This window comes from Ailuropoda melanoleuca, chromosome 10, assembly GCF_002007445.2.
Source record: "Ailuropoda melanoleuca isolate Jingjing chromosome 10, ASM200744v2, whole genome shotgun sequence".
Taxonomy (NCBI): Eukaryota; Metazoa; Chordata; class Mammalia; order Carnivora; family Ursidae; genus Ailuropoda; species Ailuropoda melanoleuca.
In genome coordinates, this window is record NC_048227.1 from 100424409 (window position 1) to 100444916 (window position 20508).

The 20508-nt window shown below is 50.1% G+C and overlaps 1 protein-coding gene and 1 long non-coding RNA gene across 14 annotated transcripts in view; one reads left to right on the top strand and one right to left on the bottom strand.

The window, feature by feature from the left end:
• ZDHHC14 (zinc finger DHHC-type palmitoyltransferase 14) overlaps positions 1–20508 on the top strand; it is a 301170-nt gene that overhangs the window by 222476 nt on the left and 58186 nt on the right. For all 13 annotated transcript variants that reach the window (XM_034669377.1, XM_034669376.1, XM_011219573.3 and 10 more), the window contains 3 exons: positions 13599–13701; positions 15051–15160; positions 19065–19167. In XM_034669377.1, the coding sequence (XP_034525268.1) occupies positions 13599–13701; positions 15051–15160; positions 19065–19167 (316 nt within the window). The remainder of the gene's footprint in view (positions 1–13598; positions 13702–15050; positions 15161–19064; positions 19168–20508) is intronic.
• Positions 16857–20306, bottom strand: LOC117804025. Its single transcript, XR_004628193.1, has 2 exons — positions 19660–20306; positions 16857–17366 (listed from the first exon to the last, which is right to left on the bottom strand). It is a non-coding gene; the product is annotated as an uncharacterized LOC117804025 (long non-coding RNA).

The following is a 20508-nucleotide window of genomic DNA, read 5'->3' on the forward strand; positions in this document are numbered from 1 at the left end:
TTGAAAGAAAATTGTTCACCCACGATGTGCTTGAACAGACTCCCCATCTCACCTGTCCCCCTAGTTTCACATTCATTAGTGTAGGGTTGGCCCATGGACCCACTGACCTGGCTCCATCTGGGACCGGCTCTCATTCTTCTTCATATAACCAAGTAGACTGGACTTGAACTTGTCATTACACCCAAAAGTAGTCTTCGTCTTGTGGTAGAGAATTCTTAAACAATGAATGAAGGACTTTACTAAGATGTGCATATCATTTATATCATTTAGTTATTAAAATAAGCCAGCTCGTGTCCCTGGGAGCATGTGTGTGTGTGTGTGTGTGTGTGTGTGTGTGTGTGTGTGTGGTGTTATTAAGATATTTGGAAACAAATGTGGTCCTGTATATATTTTCATTCTAGAAAATACCTCCATTTGGTGCTTTGTGCTCATAGACAGCCCAGAATATTGGTTACCAGTACAGACTCTATAGCCAACTAATCTCCTAAAAAGGGGACAGGGACATATGGAAGATACACAAAGGGGACTTGAAGAATACATTTTACAGGTATGTCCTGTCTTCTGTGAAGGATCTGGGAGGCAAGAGTTGGCTAGAAGTTATCCAGAAGGAAAGGTGGTTCTGAGAACGAAATTGTCAATGTCCATGGCTTTAAGAACAGGTCCCGTGGGAAGTGTCATTCTTCGTCCCTCTCCCTGGTACTGCCAGTGGTGACACCCTCCACCATCATCTCCTCTGTGCCCTTCTATTTTCAAGACATGTTTCTTTGGCATATCTCACAGTCAAGCCTTGTCTTTTCTTCCCAGAAGAAGAGGCTTATCTGTCTTTCAGGAAATCGGTTACATCATGAAAACAGGCTGGTCATGTGAAGTTTTATAAATGCACCTTAGAACCGGAACTGAGGTCTGGGATGCCAGCTGGAACGCTCTCTGAAGCCTCGAGAGTATGGCAGCCTAAGCCACCTCCCTCCTCTCTCCCTGGCACCTGTGACCTCCTTAACAGTGTGTGCCTGTGCAGGATGCCCATGGAGCTTTTTAGACAATGAACGGGCTTCCGTGACAGGGACTCCTCTCCGTGGGGAGGGGAGGGGAAAGCTTGACCTGAGACCTGGGAGATCTTAGCGGCCCCATTCCCTGGGGACTGCAGGCTCCCTCCTGCTCCCCGTGACTCACCTCCGTGCCACCTTCGGGCACAGCAGTCCCCACTGGAGCAGAGCGCATGCAGTCCTTGTGCGTGGTTGGTTTGTTGCTGACGGGTCGTCGCGGCATCTGTTACAGACCTCCCGACTCCCGGATCTTACCATATTACAAGGAAGGACCAGGTAGTGAGTTCTGGATTCCTGCTACCCTCACAATTACTTAGGAAGTCTGAGGTCATTTCTTTCAACCCTTTTGTGTCTCAGGTTTTTGACCTGCAAGAGTCAGCCATTCCGCATTTGACATGTTCTGGTGACAAAGTCAATTGTATGGAATATAAGTGAGAACAGCCAGCACTGACACATTGTTTACGTGCATGCCAGGAGTGATTTCAAAGAAGCTTCTTTTCGTGGCAATATGTGCAATGGGCAGTCTCTGCCAGAACCTTCTTTCAGAGCGCACACGTCTCTCACTCTCATGATTTGGCTGTGCTCGTAGTGTGTCTAATCAAGAGCATTGTGTCCCCCAGGAAGGGGATAGACGAATGCTGGTAGAAAGAGCGGCCTGCTGACTTTGCTGGAGAAACGGTTTGCGTGGAAAGGAGAGGAGAGAGAGAAATGTTCTTACCAGGTTCCAAGCAAATCTTACCTTACCTTCCCTCGAGATATCATTTTCAGGCAGAGGTAAAGAGTCTTTGCTATGGCCTAGATTTTGAAAATGTGCAAGAATTGCCTCCACTGCCTTCCAAATGGTGTTTGGGCCCACCATATCTAGGCGCTGAGGTTTTCCCTTTGCGGGTGTCACCCAGGCCTGTCCCCACATTCAGGAGCTTGGCAGCTACCTGGCCCAGTTAGAGCCAGTGGCGGCCACAGCCCGTTCTGTGAACACATGACCCCAGCAGGCTCCTGGCTGTATTTCGGAGGCTTTAAGCAACATAAATTAATTGTTGGGCAGTTCTATAGGTCAGAAGTCCAGCAAGCTTGGCTCATTTCTGCTCTGCGTCCCACAGCACTGAAATCAAAGTATCACCAGCCTGGACTCTCATCCCGGGACTCCAGGGAGAATCCTCTCTTGGGCTCATTCAGGTGGTTGACCAAGTTCGTGGGATATAGGACGAAGGCCCCATTCTGTGCTCCGTTCTCTGATTCATGACTTCCTTGTTCTTCAGAGTGAGCAACAGCGGGTCAGGTCCCTCCCACACTTTGAAGCTGTCCCGCCTCTCTTCCACCCATCTCTCTGACCTCCGCCAGAAAGGCTCTCTGCTTTTGAAGAGCGGCCACAACCTGAGAATTCAGGATAATCTGCCCATCTCAAGGTCCATGACCTTCAGTCTGCAACTCCCTTTTGCCATGTAGGTAAAGGACTCACAGCTGCCAAGAATTGGGACATCTTTGGGGAGGTCTCTGTCCTGTCAGCCCTACAGGCCTTTGGGGAGGAGGTACCCTGGAATCAGGCACTCAAGTGCAGGTGGATTTGAGAGGATTTCTTTCTGGACCCACCCGTGAAGCTCCGTAGTGGTCCGGCTCACTTCTGAGTCTCTGTCTGCCCTCCCTTCCTTTTCTGCCCTTTGTGTCACTCTAGGAGAGAGAGGGTGGGGGACAAAAGTTGCTGGCTTAGTATCTATGTATACGGATACACACACACACCACACGTACTGTGTGTACATACGTGTGGTGTGCGTGTGTATATGTGTGCATTCTCTCCTGAAGTCGGGTTTTGTGGCATCTCTTGATCCACTGTAAAAAGGTGACCTGAAGGTGAAGCCAGAACATCCCAGGGCAGCTACGACAGCTGACATAAAGACTGTCTTGATTTTCTCCCAGAGAATAGCGGGACCAAGAGCAGGACTCCGGGGGAATGTGACGGCACAGCAGCCCAGCGGGGAAGAAACGGGCAGGGAGATGATAGGAGCCGTCTGAGCAGCAGTCCCCACCCGCATCTTCTTTACTCTTTCTGGAAGCAGTAGAGGATTTCTGGAACATCAGACTCACCATTACTAAAAAGTGAGGTGCTGCGTTTTTTAATTACAAAGAACCTAAATTGTTTTATGGGCCACTGAACACGCCCCGAGTCAGTACGACTTACCTCCAGGCTCTGTGCTGACGGGGTCTTCTCTGTTTTAAATACCTGCTTTGGAGAAGAATCCCTCCTATCACGTGAGTCTATTAAGAGTGTTGAGGTCTGATGATTGATCATGAATTTGTATTCTAGAAGAAAAAGTATGCCTTACGTTCTATGAGGTTGTGATGTGTTTCTGAAAAAATACTAAGTTCTGGTTATGAGTGATAATATATGTGTGATAAGTAAGGCTGGATCCCATTCGGATACCTGTTCAGTATTTTTGGCTCCTCCCTTTCCTGTGGACACCTGTGTGGCTTTGGAAACAGCATGGCCTGGGGCAGCGATGAGGTCACAGGGACTGGGCATGGTCCAAACGATGATGATCGTGCCTGCCGGTGTGGTAGCAGGTTCTAGCATCAGATCGTGTTCATACCTCCAAGCTCCCTTCCATCGCTGAGGCCCTGGGAGTTTGGGAGTCTCTGGAGGTGTTTGATTTCTGATGGATGAGGTGGATCTGTGACATTTCACACTCATGGAAACTGTTCCCAGGCTGCTGGCCCTGCTGCCCTCGGCTCGTCCCCTGCTGCCCTCAGCTCGTCCCCTCCAGCCCTGCAGTCTGTGCGGAACCAGACTCCGTCCTGCACCAAGCGCATAAAACAAGAGGTTTTCTGGGGAGTTGCCTGAGCACAGGACCGGAGTCCCGTGTGACCTCTGCACGTGACCCGACCGAGTGTCCTCGGACAAGAAAATAACTCAAATTTAAAATTTCTCAGGGGCCTCCAGTCTGATCTCCTGACCATGATATCAAAATGTTCTGATGAGAGATCAGGGCACAGGAGAAGGTTTTTCTCTCAGTGGATTTACTGCAAAAGATCCAACTAAGAGCCCTGTCGTTGATGAAATGAGAGGAATTGGACACACAGAGGGCTAATTAACAACAAACCAAGACACCTTATCAGAGATATTGACACGAATGAGGGAAACACCGACACCCTGAAGCTCTACATCAGGCCCACGTGACAGCGGCAGGACCGCAGGAGAAAGGAATCCACCCCAGTGTGGACAGGATGATGTTGAGTTTGAGTGTGGCAGAGGCGGGCGGAGGAGGAGGGGGAGGAGCACGTGGAAGGCAGAGGGCCCCTCCCCAGCTGGCACTGCAGCCTGGCCCCGTGGTGAGGGAGGACACGATGCCACTCTGGCCTCAGAGCCCCGGGACCGCCTTCCCTCCGACTCCCTCTCTACCTCCCAGTGCCTGCTACTGTGGCCTGGGGCCATTTCCTCCCTCTCATCTGGGCATCAGAGCAGCAGAGGCAGTGGTGGCTGGGTGCTCTGAACCCCTGGCCTTCTCTAGGGAGAGACGAAAGGAGAGTATTCTCCACAAAGGATGGCACGGCGTCTTCTGTCCCCACGGCCAGGCAGCTTCCAGTGGAGGAGGTCCACTTGGCATCTGTTTCTTTCCAGATCATTTGACTGGACACCCACTATGTGCAAAATCTGCCAGGGTTACAGAGTGGAGAAGGATCCACCGCCCAGAACTTTGAAGCACATTCTATCAAAGGGGGCAGAGCAGCGAGGGTGCAGAGTGATTCATTCTTCTCCTCACCGAGCATCTGTTGAAGCCAAGATCTGGTGGATGACTCTGATTTCTAAAAAGCAGAATAAGTCTTAAGTGGCATCAAACATCACAGAGAGCTTGAGGTGGGGGTCCAGAAGGGCATCATGCAGGGAAATCAGGAAAGGCTTTGGCAGGTGGCATTTGCATAGGGCTTGGAGAGCTGAGGGAAGTTCTAACAGGGGACATGGAGGGGAGAGGTCCCAAGCAGGGCCAAGAGCCTGAGCAAAGTCCGTAGCGTGTGTCAGGGAAGAGCAGGCCATATGTGGGGCTGGAGCTGGGTTTGTGTTCATTCGTTTGCTCAGCAAGGTTTGCAGGGTGCTGGTTCCAGCAGCTCGGGGTGCTCCCAGCCTGTGGGCCCTCCGCCCTAGTGGTATAAGCACACAGATGCACTTAGGACTCATACATGCGGTGCGTGTAGCAGGAGGGGGCTGCGATAGCTAAGCCTAAGCCCAGTTGTGGGGGGGGCGATCAGGAGCGACTGCTCCCAGGAAGGGAAGGGCCGCGACAGCATTGTATAGCAGTAAAGGAGTGGGACCGCCTTCCTCCCCTGGACGCTGGGGAACCAGCTTAGATTTCTGGCAGGTGAATGCCATCATCGGAGCTGGGTTTTGTTGTTGGTGTGTTCTTAAGAATACTCATTTTGCGGGGCACCTGGGTGGCTCAGTCCGTTGAGCAGCTCCTTTGGCTCTGGTCATGGTCTCAGGGTCGTGGGATCAAGTCCTGCATCAGGCTCCCTGCTCAGCAGGGAGTCCGCTTCTCCCTCTCCCTCTATGCATGCTCTTGCCCTCTCTCTCTCAAATGATTTGATAAAATCTTTAAAAAAAAAAAAAGGAATACTCATCTTGCAGCAGGGAACACAAGGAAGGAGGCAGATGTTTGCAGGGGAAGGGCCCCTGAAATTGAAATGAGTGACGAGGGGACAGCTCAGCTGGCAGCTGGGCAATCAGATCAGTATTGCCGGGAGGGGACAGGAGGGGGGGGGTCATAGCCACTTCTGCGGGTTCAGCTGTGGGTGTCCAGGGCAAGAGGGCACAGCAGAAAAGGGAGACAGCCAGCACTGTCTATTGAGTTCTATTAGAAATCTGTTCTATTAGAAATGAGTTCTATTAGAAATCTGTTTACAAGCAGAACCTGAGAGCTGACCCCCGGGAATGGCCACGTGAGGCTAGAGTAAGTTTTGGATCCTCTGTCGTTCCTTGCATGAAATAACGGAAAGACAAAAAGTCATGAGCCTGCGGTGACGATGCTCCAACCTCATGGGAAATGGGACCCGTCACGCGGTGCCCCGGGAGCCACGTGGCCATGCCTCAGGCTCACCAGCTTCGAGGTTGTGCGAGGTGGAACCCCGCAGGGCCAGGACCCCAGGGCGGGCGGCGTCATTTGAGGAGGAGCCGGAGAGGGGAAGCCCTATGATCAACAGTCGTTGCAATGAAACGGCATTAATAGCCAATTAAAAGGATTATAGTCATTTTTAATCATGACTTATTGTTCGGCGCTGGCAAAGGAAGAGTTTTCAGTGGTTGGTAAATCAAATGGTAATTGGTTCTACGTGGGTGGAGGCTTTTGACAGAAAGCCTTTTTATCCCCAATTTGCATTCATTTTGAGGCACGCTGTCTGAAAGTCACCAGTCGTCTAATGGGCATGGTTCTGTTTTAATGGAATCTGGTAGAAGGCTTGGAGTTGGCTCAGTGCCCTCAGGAAGGAGGGACACCGTACTGTCCGTTGCAAAATTAATGAAGGCAGCACAGGCCTTTGCTAAACTCAGCTTTCAGGACCGACCCTTCTGTCCCAATATCTGTGGATCCTCAGAGGGACCCTGGAAAATGGGTAGGACGGGTGTCCTTAGGTCCCTTACAGCTGGGCCTGCGCTGAAGAGTCAGATGGCCCCAGTATCTGTTCAGCAGCGTTCCCAGAACTAGAGTCCAGATTTCCTCGCCACCAGCCCCTCGCTCCACGAAGGGAGTGGAGATGCCTTCCCAATGCCCCTGACTGGTCTGACGGAGGGAGTCCCTCGAAGAAAAGCATCAGCTTACATCTCAGGAGGTCACAAAGTGGGGGAGGATGGTGTTGGATTTCTCCAATCACTCAAGTACTACTCGAACGTCCTCTCATTGTAAAAGATTTCGAACTGTCAGAAACGTAAGAGTTCAAAAAGGAGCACCACTCTTGACCGTTCGTAGGAATCCTTGTCAATTTTTGTGGGTCTTTCCAGATGGCCTTCTAGGAGTCCATACACATACTAATAGTGTACTGTTGTAGGGACAGTTTCTACCGGAAAAGGATCATACTCTTTGCATTGCTCAACGGTCTGATTTTTAAACACTTCCTGGAGCTCCCTTCCATGTCAGCATATGGCCCTACCTCATTTTTTTCCAACTGCTTTATCGAATTTCGGAATGCAGGTGAACCATAGTGTATGCTTCCGTCGATGCGTATTTAGATTTCTTAATTTTTTTTTTACTGCTTAAAAAATGAGGCAGTGGATGTTCTTGCCTGTATCTCTTTGTGCACAGGTGTTAGTGTTTCTCCAGGACTGATAACTAAACGTGGAATCACGGAGATGAAAGTTAATGAGGCAGGCCGCAGTGTCCCCTGAAGAGACTGTACCAATTCGCCCTCCCATTTCCCCACACCTTCACCCACACTGGATGTCATCAGTGCTGTGACTTTTGCCAATTTGATGAGGGGAAAAATTCATTGTTTTAATTTCCATTTTCTGGATAATGGCCACCTTGTGCTGATTTTCCTGTTTGTCCACTTTTTTCTTTTCATTACCACGATGTGCTAGTCCATACTCTGTCCGTTTTGTAAACAGGTTGTTTGTTCTTTTCCTATTAACATATTCTTTATTCTCAATAATAACCATTTAATATCTCTTACCAATATTTTTCTCCCAACCTGTCACTTCCCTTTTAACTTTACTTTTTCAATACAAAGAAAAAAATGCTTAACTTTTTAATGAAATCAGTCTATAAATCTTATGCTGCATGACTCCTAGATTTTGTGCCTTATATCCATACCCCCAAATTGTAGAAATATTTCCTTTATTTTCCTCTAATACTTTTAGATTTTATTTCTTCAGTTTGACAAAGTAATTTCTCTGTACTCTGTGTGTGTGTGTGCGCGTGCGTGCACGCACACGCTAAAGTTCTCACTTTATTTTTCCCAAATGTTTAGTGAAGTGTCCCAGTACTGCTCACTATTCTGTTCTGGCTGTTCTCAAACTTTTTGGTCTCAGGACTCCTTTGACCTCTTAAAAATTATTGAGGACCCAAAGAGCTTTTGTTTATGTAGATTATATTTATTTCTAGAGGTCACGTTCAAAACTGTGGCTGAGAAATTTTTTAAAACACAGAGTGCACCAACACTCATCCTGTTCTGATGAGAGTGAGGACATGAGTCTTGCGTCCTGTAGCCTCCAGAGGAAGCTCTTGAAGTAGAGAATAGCATCGAGACTGGTAAATAATGTTTTGGCATCGATAGGAAAATAGTCCTGACCTGGGGGTTTCCCTGAAAGGATCTCAGGAACCCTAAGGGTGGCACGGGCCACACTTTGAGAACCACCAGTGTATTCTTTCACCACTAATTTGAAGTGCCTTCTGTACCCCACATGCCCACAGGTCTCTCTCAGACTCTGCCCTGGTGCTGTTCGCACCCCGTTTGGTTTACTGAAAGTCTCCTCCCATCCCCCAACCTGCAATTCTTTTTCAAGTTTTCTTACCCGTTCTTGCACATTTTTTCTTCCTGATGAGTATTCAAGTCTGTTTCCTCTTTTAAAATTCCAGTTGGAATTTTGATGGGAATTACAGTGACTTCATAGATTAATTTGGGAGAATGTGCACCTTTATTTCCCGGTATTAAAGAATGTAGGACAGAAGGATTTATAAGACTGAAAGATGATAGTCACGTGATCCAGACTGAAGGGTCTCTGTGACTTTCCAAAGTGTCTGTCACGCGAATCACTGGGACGTGAAGGGCCCACACCCCAGACACAGCGATGGCGGCACGAGCTGTATTTTCCCATCTCTGTCTAAGGATTACAGGGTCATCCAATGGATGAGGAAAATATGCTGACAAATTCCTGAATGTAAATATCTACCAGCATCAAATGCTGACGTAGACACTGAAGCCACAAAAGAAGGGGAAGTATCGCTGATATCTGCTCTTCCATCAGAACTTCCTGGAAGGCAGCACTGCCGATTTTATTGTAATTTTTAAGGGAAAAAAGAAGATTACTAAGAACATTCGTTTCTTACATTTTAAACATCAGAACCCATGACAGAGACCTGAAGCAAATTAAAATTCGTGAGGGCTCTGGCTGCACAGGGAAGTGCCCCTCAACACCGTATGCCACCCAGAGCCTCGTAAGCTCAGTGCTCAGGAAGGAAAGGGCCGAGGCAGAGGCTGGACTTGGCATCCCCGGCCATTCTGGAATCCAGGGGATTTGAGTCAATGAGGAAACGCACATGAAATACAGACTTTTTAAACTATTACCTGGATTTGGCGCTTGGCAAAAAAATACCATCCCCAGCATGATTGCTAGAAAATGGAAAGATGGCTGGTGAGGTACTGAGAGAGACAAAGACTGTGGGACTAATGGGTAAGTTTCCATATCACAGGTGGCCTTGCTGCCGTAAGTCACAGCTGTCCTTGACACTGTCATCACATGGAGCCTTGGGAAGGGTTCTTTCTGTCCTAGAAGTCTGGAAACCAAGTTCTTTTTTTTTCTTTCTAAAGATTTTATTTATTTATTTGACAGAGACAGCCAGCGAGAGAGGGAACACAAGCAGGTGGAGTGGGAGAGGAAGAAGCAGGCTCATAGCAGAGGAGCCTGATGTGGGGCTCGATCCCATAACGCCGGGATCACGCCCTGAGCCAAAGGCAGACACTTAACCGCCGTGCCACCCAGGCACCCCTTGGAAACCAAGTTCTTAGTTCTGTTCTACCATGAACTGCTGTGTGAGCTCTTATAAATGGCTTGACTCCTCTGGGCCTCAGCTTCCTACCTGTAAAATTAAGGGATTATAATAAATCAGGACCTCTTAACTTGAGGTCCATGTGTATCTATGGAGAGGTATCAGGGGAGTTTCCAAAACTCCTGAAATTATAAGAAAAGAAAGTGTGTGTGCATTTTTTTCTGAGAAAAGAGTGGGGGCCCAGAAAGGCTAAAAGGTTCCATGATCTCTCACCTTTTGTAATTTTCCAAATACTGAGATGCCCTCACCATGCTGTCCAACACGCTGCCCACATGTCTGCATGGGATTCTTGCCTTTCTTACTTCCCATGCACAAACAGACTCATACTCCCTTAGAGGAGGGAGTGAATCCATCCCCACCTCCCCTGTCCTCAGTGCAGGGCTGGCTGCACAGAAGGGCACTGAGCAGGCACTCCCAGGATGGCGCAGAAACTCAATGGAGGGCTGTCTGCCCATCAGCATTTTTCAGGCTTTTGCATGCCCACAGTCATCTAGTGAATACCTCCATGTGCAGCATCTTAGGCTGGGAGCCACAGGGAATTGAATGCCACTCCCCCACCCCCGGCCATACAACGGGCTCCCTGTCTTACTGGGGGCTGGAGGGAGACAGAGGCTGGCCGCAGTCACTGCTCTAATTTGGAACCATCTCTGAGGCAGTAAACATCCAACTCTTATTCAGTTGGCTCTCAGTGGAATTGGCATGTTTTTCCCTCATTTCCCCTTTTAAAAATCTCAGTAAATAGGTTTTGATATATCTAAGAGAAATTTTATTTATTCATGAGAGATAGAGGGAGAGAGCAGCAGAAGAAGAGGGAGAAGCAGGCTCCCCGCGGAGCAGGGAGCCCTATACAGGACTCGATCCCAGGACCCTGAAATCACGACCTAAACTGAGGGCAGACGCTTAACCGACTGAGCCACCCAGATGCCCAAGAGAAATTTATATTGCTCTTATTATGCCATAGATATTTTTAACATCTGGCTATCAAGTTAATGAGAAGATGTGTTCAAATATTTGTCCCCCTGCCTGAGAGTGAAGCCGAAGGGGAGTGGTATACTCAAGCGGCCATAGGATCACAAATCCGTGACAAGGAGGGTCCCCGTCTTCCCCAGCGGGATGCGGTCAGCCTAGAGCCACCAGGTCCTCAGCAGGAATAAGGAAGGAACCAGCCCATAGCTTTTCTGTTCTACTGGCCCAGCCACACTTCCAGGGGTCCATCCCTAGCCCTGCTATTTCTCAAGCAAAGTACTGAATTGCTCTCTGCCTCAGTTTCCCTATTGGGTAATTGGGAATTCCACTTCTCACCAGGTCACTGAGGATCAAGTGAGTTAATCTACGTGAAGCCTTCGGAGTACTACCTGACTCGTAGCCAGAAACACCAGCCTCAAGTTGTTATGAATGATGATGATGGCTCCTTACAACACGTGGTGGGGGGCCTCTGCCGTGCGGGGCAAGTGCAAGGGGACCTTGTCTTGCATCCTGCCTTGTATTCATGTCATTTTGACCCAGCTGTGCGCTAACCATGCAACTGCAGTCTGCTATTTATAAAACATCTCTAAAGCTCATGAGATATTAATACAGAAAGCTGCATGTTTATTTTTGGAGCTATAAACCTTTCAAGTTCCATGCCCACTGGTAACAATGCCTCCTTGGAGGTGAGCGTTTTAAGTGGTGTTGCAAATGGAGCAGCAGCCCCTTTAATTGCTGCAGTCCTCCTCCACTTTGACACGCCAGTTTTTAGACGGTTCAGGGTAAGCATTTGTGTATCTTCCGACATCACCGTCGTTCCACCCGGATGGTAAACTTGTGGCGACACCTAAGTATTCCTGAGACAGAAGTTCGGCTCTTCATGTATTACTCAGCAAATAAGGCTTTTGCTTTCATTCTTTATTCTCTTTTCTGCCCTGACCATTTCTTGTTTCCGTTTCATGTGTCCCCTCCTCTCTGATCTTCCTAGCTCTTGTCTTTTCCTTCCAGCCGTGCAAGTTCATCGCCAGTGTCACTTGCCTTTCTGCAACCCACTTTTCCTTGATTCAGTCTTCCCACGGCTTACCTCCATCATTTTCCCTGGACTCCACTTCACCGCTGCCTTCAAACCCCACATGGTTTGCTTCCCCAGTCTGTCTCAGCAGGGGGGCGGGCATGGTCAGAGGAGGGGCATCTGTGAGCTGTCACCTGTGCGAAGGCAGCTGAGAATGAGACCATCTTTGCTACATGGGCCGCCATCTGTTTGTCCCCAGGTGCACCTGGAGCCTCCCCTCATCAGCATTTGCCCCATCTGGACAACCCTGGGAGAAATGAAAGGGGGTGCCCTGGCTGGTGGCAGCACTGGGATGGGGTCTTCTTCTCTGCATCTCTCTCTTATCCCCACAGATCCTCCCTACATACCTGTACTTACCTGCTTTTCCGAAATACTGCCTTAGTTTTCCTCTTCTCAAGAGATGTAACTGCTCCTCCCTTTTGCCCGCCTCCTGCCTGCTTCCATACGGAGTGGACAGGGCTCGCTGGGGGCACCCTGTGTGGGCATCTGTAAGACTCTGGGTGCTCCGGGCTGTTTTCGTCTGAGCTAGCTGGCAGAAGAACATTCTTTTCCTCTTCAGATGTCCATCTAATTTCAGGATAGTGCTTTTCTGAGTGCTTGCGGTCTCTAGAAGTTTAAACCTTAGAAGAGTAAAGCATTTTTCTACTTCTCCAAGAACAGAGCCAGTGGTTTATCCTGATGTTGAAAGTCAGTCAACAGGCAGGAGCCCATTCATTTCTCCTATTTTGTATGCCACCCCACAGGTCCGGACGATGGTATTTGTTAATAATGACGTGGCAGGTTATGATTGCACTGAATACTGTATTCATTTCTCTGGCCGAAAGATGAATTATAGCCAATCCTGGAAAAACAATCAATGGTGATGTAGCATGATCTATGGCTTCTATCCTTGGGAGCATTAAGAAAGCCTGGGGATTTGCTTTCTCTAGCCTCTAACTTATCGATGAGGGATGCGGGGTGGATATTTAAACTCCCAGACCTATGATGGATTATTTTTTTCCCTGCAAAACATCTATATCTTGTAAATAGAATTTTATAAACATTTGCAGAACAGAAAAATTCTCTAGTCCTTTCAAATTGCCACACTCTGGGTTGATTCATCTCATCTGTGGAAGAATACCACACTTCTCTCCTCTGGTTATAGCACTTGTGGAACTCTAGACTCCCCAACACTCAACGTCTGGTGAGCCTCCACGTTTCCTAGTTGCTCATCGACTAACTGAAAATAGCCTTATGTGTCAGGGTGGGCTGAGGGGCTGGAAAAAAAAAATCCCCTTAAGTAAAAAGACCCCTCACCCTAACGTCACTCTGAGAAATGGCCGCCTGGTTCAGAAGCCTGCCCATAGGTGGGGGGTGGGCAGCCAGCACTGGGGGAAGGGACCATCAGGGAGAGAGAGGCATGAAGAGAAGCCCTGCCCAGGTTTATAGGTGCCAGTGGCTGGCCCTGTGCACGACTGTCAGTTGTTGTGCGACAGTTCACTCACACCCTCGACGCCAAGCTCGGGGAGAGACCTGTTGATATGACAGTACAGGGAGCCCACTGATGGTTCACTGAGCATGAAGGAAGTGAGGCTGGAGGAGAGAGGGGCACAGTGCCGGCCCTGGAGGATCCCCCTCTGACTAGGGACAACCCTGATGTGAAGCGAGGCCGACTCGAAGGCCTGAGGCAGTGTCTGTGGATGTTTCCCATCCAAACCTCACGTCATCCTGGCTCCTCAGGCACCCTGAGAGCTCTCCCCACCTTCCCCGTTCTGCTCCTTGACTCCAGGCCACTGTGCTGGAGGCCGTGGTGTGCTTCTTCTCCGTCTGGTCTATCGTCGGCCTCTCGGGTTTCCACACATACCTGATCAGCTCCAACCAGACGACGAATGAAGATGTAAGTTCTGGCAGGCCCGGGTGGTGGGTGTGGGGTCTGTGTCCAGAGGCTGAGGGGAAAAGAAGAGCTTGGGGACCAAGGCCTTCCGCACATCCCATTCCAGATGTGAGCCTCTGGGAGCCAAGAATGTGCCGTGGAAATATCTTTATTCATCTGCCTCCGTGATTCCCAGTTGGGAATCTTTTTTTTTTTTTAATGGATTTCTTTTACTTTTTATTTTTTATTTTTTTAAAAGATTTTATTTATTTATTTGACAGAGACAGACAGCCAGCAAGAGAGAGAGAACACAAGCAGGGGGAGTGGGAGAGGAAGAAGCAGGCTCCTAGTGGAGGAGGCTGATGTGGGGCTCGATCCCATAACGCCGGGATCACGCCCTGAGCCGAAGGCAGACGCTTAACGACTGCGCCACCCAGGCACCCCACCAGTTGGGAATCTTTGATTTATTTTACTTTCTGACCACGTCAGCCAGATACTGAGGTCGGCTAAGTGACACCCAATTCCAAACGCTGAGGGAGGAGATTATCTTCTCTTCCTTTTCAGTAGTTTTGTGAGCAACCTGTCACATGTCCCCTGAGGAGAGACTGTGGCCGGCTGACATCTCGCGGTGAACGCACAAATCCACCTCTCACGTTTAACACCTCCGTTTCATTTTTGGAGGAGACCGCACTGACCCAGAGTTTTACTTTTTGTCCAGGATTACCTGTCTATACTTAATGTGGCCAGAGAGGAGGTATAAAAACAGGAATCATAATGTTGGAAATATTCCTCATCAGCCTGGTCCTCTTTGCTCTGAATATTTAGATTCTGACAGAAGTCTCTTTCAGTATAGCGATTAAATGTCTCAGATTCAGTCAGATTGCCTTAAAGGCTCGATGAGATACGTGAGTTAAGAGAATATTAATACAGTTACTTGTATTTGGCAACTGTGGATATTCGAATCTGTGAAATTATTTTGGCAACTTTGTGAGGCCAAATTCAGACAGGCTGTAAGTTGGCAGATGGGGGAGCCATGTTAACTCTTGGCTACCATTCATTTAACTACTGTTGGGCGAGCAACGCCAACTATGAGTCTGAAGGAAACCTCCATGGGCTTGTGTGAGTTGACCTTCTGGAACCATGTAGTAGAAACAAGAGATTATTGTCCGCAGAGAATGTTACTTTCTCGCTAATCTGACCTGCTGTTTGGGAATATTTCCAAGTTTGGGGTAAATGCCGGTTTTCCCTGAGAAAGTGTCTCAGTTTCTCCTGGCAAAGAAATGAGTAAAGATGATTTGCATTCTCTATGGGCTTCCTGCATCCAGTTCACCTAAACTGTGGCACTGGTGTTATTGACTCTCCTTTTCTTTCAGATTAAAGGATCTTGGTCAAATAAAAGAGGCAAAGAAAATTACAATCCCTACAGCTACGGGAATATCTTCACAAACTGCTGTGTTGCCCTGTGTGGGCCCATCTCTCCAAGGTGAGATTCGGGACCGAATCTTTAGCGGACCCTGGGAAAGCCAACAACTCAGCTGTGCAGTACAGGCCTCTCGAGGTAGAGACCCGGCCACAAAACCCACTGCTAGATTTGATCACCCCTGGGATGACCGCTGGGCCAGTGGTCGGCTTCATGCCCCGGAGACGTGGTCTTAGGGCAGTAGAGATCTGGCTCGGTTTATGGTGCTGTTCCTGCCATCTTTTTGGTTCTTTCACTGAATTTGTGTCAAAGATGAGGAAAATCTCCTAAGGATCGAAATAGGGAAACCGAGGCACGTCACTCCCATTAATTATTGAGTCATCTTGAGCATCCGGGGTGAGCAGAGAGTTGTGGTTAGCTTAGTAGGGGGGCCAGGATGCAATGTAGGAAGCAATTAGAAAACCTAGAAATATGGGTGCTAAGAGCTGAGTTGTATAGAATATATACACTAAAATGGTTCAGGCGGAGAGATCGGTAGGGGCTGAAGCAATTCCCCCAAACTAAAATACACATCTGTAACATGGAAAGGACTTTAGAAGTCTCCCACTTTTCTTTCCTCGTTCCCCACTCTTTAATTTGCTTTTGGCGCTGCTTTGTATTGTTTATATATCAAATCTTGTCGCAACCAAACTAATTTCTTCCATGACTGGATAAAATTTCCTACTGCGGCTGAGTTGGGGTTGTATTCTCTCCAAAACCCAAGTCCCTCTGGATGGGGCATTTCTCGAGGATGGCCCTCCTCTCAGAACCACGTGACCCTCTCCCAGGTTCATGCAGGGAAGATGGGCCGCTGGCCTCTCCCGCTGTGCCCACAGGCTCCTGGAGCTGGCCCTGGGCAGAAATGACAGGGGGATAGTGCTTGACTTTGCCTCTCCCTCCTGTCACCTTCTTTTCCCCTTCTCTCTCTGCCCTACCTCACCCACCCCAGAGCCCCTAAGAGGGCCAGAGCCTTCCACGGGCATCCCAAACAAGCCTGTGTAACAGGGACTAAGAACCACCAGCATGCCCAAAACTGTGTGCCTGAGTTGCCTCTAAAATGTTCTGAAATGGTGTAACGACATGCCCCTAAGAGTGTCTTCATGTTTCCCTCTGAGAGCTATGAACCATCAGGGCAAAGACCCACATTTGGTTCCCTGCATGGGTCCCCAGAGCTGTGCATGGCAGCAGGGTAGGGATGCCAGGTTTGGGAGACATACAAGTCTAGCAGAGGGAATGGAAAGAGAGAAAGTCCCAAGGTGTGATCAGGGTCAGGCCCTGTGGGCCGGTGCTAAGGGTCAACCTGTCACTGACACGTTGAATAGAATGGCCAGTCTACACAGTCAAAGAGTGGCTGTAACAGAGGCCAGGGTGCAGGTTCCATGGGACACCCAGAAGGGCTTCCCAGAGGAGGGGGCCTAAGTTGTCATCTTTTGTAACAGATGAGTAGGAATTGGGGGAAGGAATGGGGGGGAGGACACACGGGAGCAGCATGTGCAACAGCCCTGAGGTGAGAGGAGAGCGTGGCGTGTCAGAACGAACTGAAGGAGCTCGTGTGCAGGAGTGAGGGGACCACGGAGGGCAAAGCAAGAGATGACGCAAGGGGAGTACATCCAGATTAGGGAGGCTGCCAGGCCATTGTGAGGACTGAAAGGAGACTCAGGGCAGGATATCACAGTCTTGGATGTGTGGCTGGTCCACGAAATAGGCTGAACACACAGGATGAAGTCCCAGAAGAAGTTTATTTTGTCCTCCCTCTTCCTTTCAGACTCTTTTGATGACATCATTCTTTTTTTTGCTCCTGAATGAAATCCCCTTGCAAGCCCCTTAATTTCTCCTGTCACCTCAAAACAAAATAAAACGAAGGACTCAGGGCACTTTCGTGTCCTCGAGCATCGTGTCACTTCTGTGAGCAGGGACCCTGGGGGTCACTGAAAGGCAGCCCTCTCCACCCCTTCCCCTGCAGCCAGGGTAGGATTTCAGCACCTCTTTTGGGAAGACACACTTCCACCCCCACTGCACACTGGCTGTGTCCCTGGGGACCTACGAGGTTCCCGTCCGCTGTGGGCTGCGGATGACGGCTTGTCCACCCTTCTCTGCTCTTGCCACTTTGGTCTTCTGGGCCCTCGCAGGAGGTCACACACTTGGTGTGAGCTGCAGGGGGATCCCGCACCCCCCTTTGGAAGATGGAGGTTCTTGTCACTTTTCTAAACCTCTGGGAATCCAACCGAACCTGGAAACAGAGAGAGCCCCATTTCAAGATCTTGTCACAGTATTTTTTCACACCTTGTTACCAGGTGGTCTGGAGACCTGCAGGTGCTAGTTGATAAAACTCCTGTCTCCCTAGAGCCAAACGGATGAGGAGGAGGGCAGCCTCGGCAGACCAGCCCTCCGCTCTCAGGAGGAGGGGGTGCCTGCCGGCACGCTGATGTTTCAGCAGCATCTCGTGGAGGTTGCGGGGCCTGGGGGCCACACCAGGAGCGCCAGTTCATTAGCTGAACCTCCCCCTTGCCCTTTGCAGTCCTGCCCTGAGGGTCAAGGTCAACACTTGGGGAGGGAAGAAGGCAGCTCTTTTTTTTTTTTTTTTTTTGGCAAAAATTGACAAGGCAGGAAACAACAAATGTTGGAGAGGATGTGGAGAAAGGGGATCCCTCCTACATTGTTGGTGGGAATGCAAGTTGGTACAGCCACTCTGGAAAACAGTGTGGAGGTCCCTTAAAAAGTTAAAAATTGAACTACCCTATGACCCAGCCATTGCACTACTGGGTGTTTACCCCANTCACAACATTTGCAGCAAAAGGCAGCTCTTTTGATGGCAACCAAAACTTCCCCTACCTCCCATCTGGGCAATGGCCGCCAAGCATAGAAGAGATGGAGTTATTACTCATTAATGATGCCATTGGTCTGCAAACTGGCCTGTGGGAGAAAGGGACCCACTTCTATTCATTCGGCCACCAAGCTTCTTCTCAGCTCTGGGTGGGCGTCCACTGAGCTCGGTAATTCAGAAGACCTGGTTCCTGCTCTCGTGCAGCTCTGGACGCGGGTGATGCCGACCTGTTGTGATGCCGACAGGGTGCTCAGAGGGGCAGCGGAGGGGCCGGGGCCGGGGTGAGGGGGGCAGGTGCTTTGGGGGCAGAAAAGATGAAGATTGCTGTCTGGGGCTGGCAGGCTGCTGGACAGAGGGGACTGTAGATAAAATCACGGCGACACCAGGCAGAGAGTGGTATGTGCCACTAGAGGAGTCCTGTGCAGGGCCTGGAGAATCCAGAGAAGGGGCAAGAGCAAGGCTGGGGGCTTTAGAAGCTGCCCGTGGAGAATGGAGAGTGGAGAGTGGAAGGGAGAGTGACTGGGGCGAGAAAAACCAGAGCTGGAGCGGAATGCGGGGACGGCGAACACCGAGTGCGCGCGGCTGGGGCTGGGGCCTCTGCTCTGTGCAGTGCGCAGGCGCAGGCAGGTGTCACGCGCCTGTGGCAGGAATGGACATGGGAACACCGTGCTTGTAGTAAGAAGGCGTGGACTGAGGCTGGGGCAGAATTGCGGACAAGTGGTAGGAAGCCCCGGGGTGTTCGCGGGTGATGGAGCGCCCCCAGAGCAGGGCAAGCAGGCGGGGGAGGCCTTACGAGGACTGGGCGTTAGACGGAGCGCCGGGGGCCGTGCCGGGCGTGGTTGGGGGGGGATGGGGTAGGCGACCATGGGAGTCTGCAGCAGGTGCCAGGGAGGGAGCTGGTGCTACAGGCATTTTTTAAAGGCAGAGGTGACAGAATTTGGTCCCTGACTGTACCTGCAGGTAAGTCGGGGTGTATCCCCAGGTGCCAGCAGTGGGGCCCCACACAGAAAGAAGGAGCCCCAAATGGAAATTAAAATAGTGTTGATGGCGTCTTTGGCTTTTGGTTCACTCTCTTGCTCCGTGTTGTTTTGTTTTCTGTGGCAGCCTAATTGACAGAAGAGGGTACATCCAGCCTGACACGCCGCAGCCAGCCGCACCCTCCAACGGGATTGCCGCGTACGGGGCCACGCAGTCACAGAGCGACATGGTAGGAGCCGCCTGCAGCAGGGGCCAGAGCTTCCCCGCAGCGGGGGCCAGAGCTCCCTGCAAAGGCTTCTCTTCTGCGTCTGTGTCACTAACCCAGTAACAAACCAAGCACACCTAGAAACCTTCCCGGGACACCCATCCCCTGAAAGGCTTACTGGAAGGAAAGGAAGCCTGAAATGAAGGCTGTGCCCAACAAAGGATTAGGGCCGTTGAGTGGTTGGTGTGTTCCGGGTTGCATAAGGGGAAGTACACATGCAAAAGTTCTTCCAGAAACAGCTCGTGGCCCCTTGTGATGGAAAGCCCCCTTACACAGAACGAGGGTGGTGTCTGGGGGATGGGATACAGCTGCTGGCAGCACGGCTGGCTGGCCAGATAGTCCCTTTCTGTGCCTTTGCCTCACTCTGTGCTGACCTCCCCCAGCTCCCATTTAAGGGTGCAGTGGCGGGCCAGTTGTCCCCCCTTTCAGCCCAAACCTTAGAACAGCCACACATACCTTAATGCACATAATCAGACGAGGTGTTCTTCATTCAGAGCCCAAACTGAGCAAGTCTCTCCGAAGAGGGCTCACAGGTGTCCTGCGAGGTGTGGAATATAGACGGGCTTTGTTTCCAGTCTGCAGGTGGGAGATTGGGGCCAGGGCAGGAGTCCCTCCGCGGGTTCCTGAAAGCACAGTCAGGCCTGGCTCTGACCACTGGTCCCTTAAAAATCCTTAGGTGTCTGGAAGACAGTGGCTTCACTCTATCTGGAACAGATTTCCCTAAAGAAATTCCATGTTTCAGAAAGGGACCCAGTCTGTGGCCCCGCTTGGAGCTGTTTGTTCTTTTAGATGGAATCACCTGCAACAGAGTTTCCATAACAAGCAGGTCAAAGACCTGCCTTCTGGGCTAGACTGGGAAAATGACAGCTTCCTGGACACTTTGTTTCTGCTTATAAAGAACTGCAAGGTGAAAGCTCAGGGCAAAGGGAAACTGCTTCATCCCCGCGACCCTGCGCTGTCTTGACAGCCCCGACACTGGGCTCCGGCGCCCAGGGAAGCTTGCTGGGAGCTGTTTGTTGGCAGTGGTGGTGTCCAGTTTGTGTTGTGGTGCTTTGCTTTGCTGATAAAGCGTCTCCTTTAAAGTCGAGGATGTGCATGTCACGGTCCTTGCCACTCCCTTCTGAAAGTGGTCACGGGACATGTTGTTCTATCTGCGCTCACCCATACATATGACCCTTAAGGGTCACCGCCTATTTCAGAGGCGGAGAATGAGGACAGAGAGTAAGGAGAGAGGCCCACAGGAAAGGAGATAACATGTATTTGGCACCAGCTGTGTTCAGAGCACTTGAGCAGAATCTTGTTTAA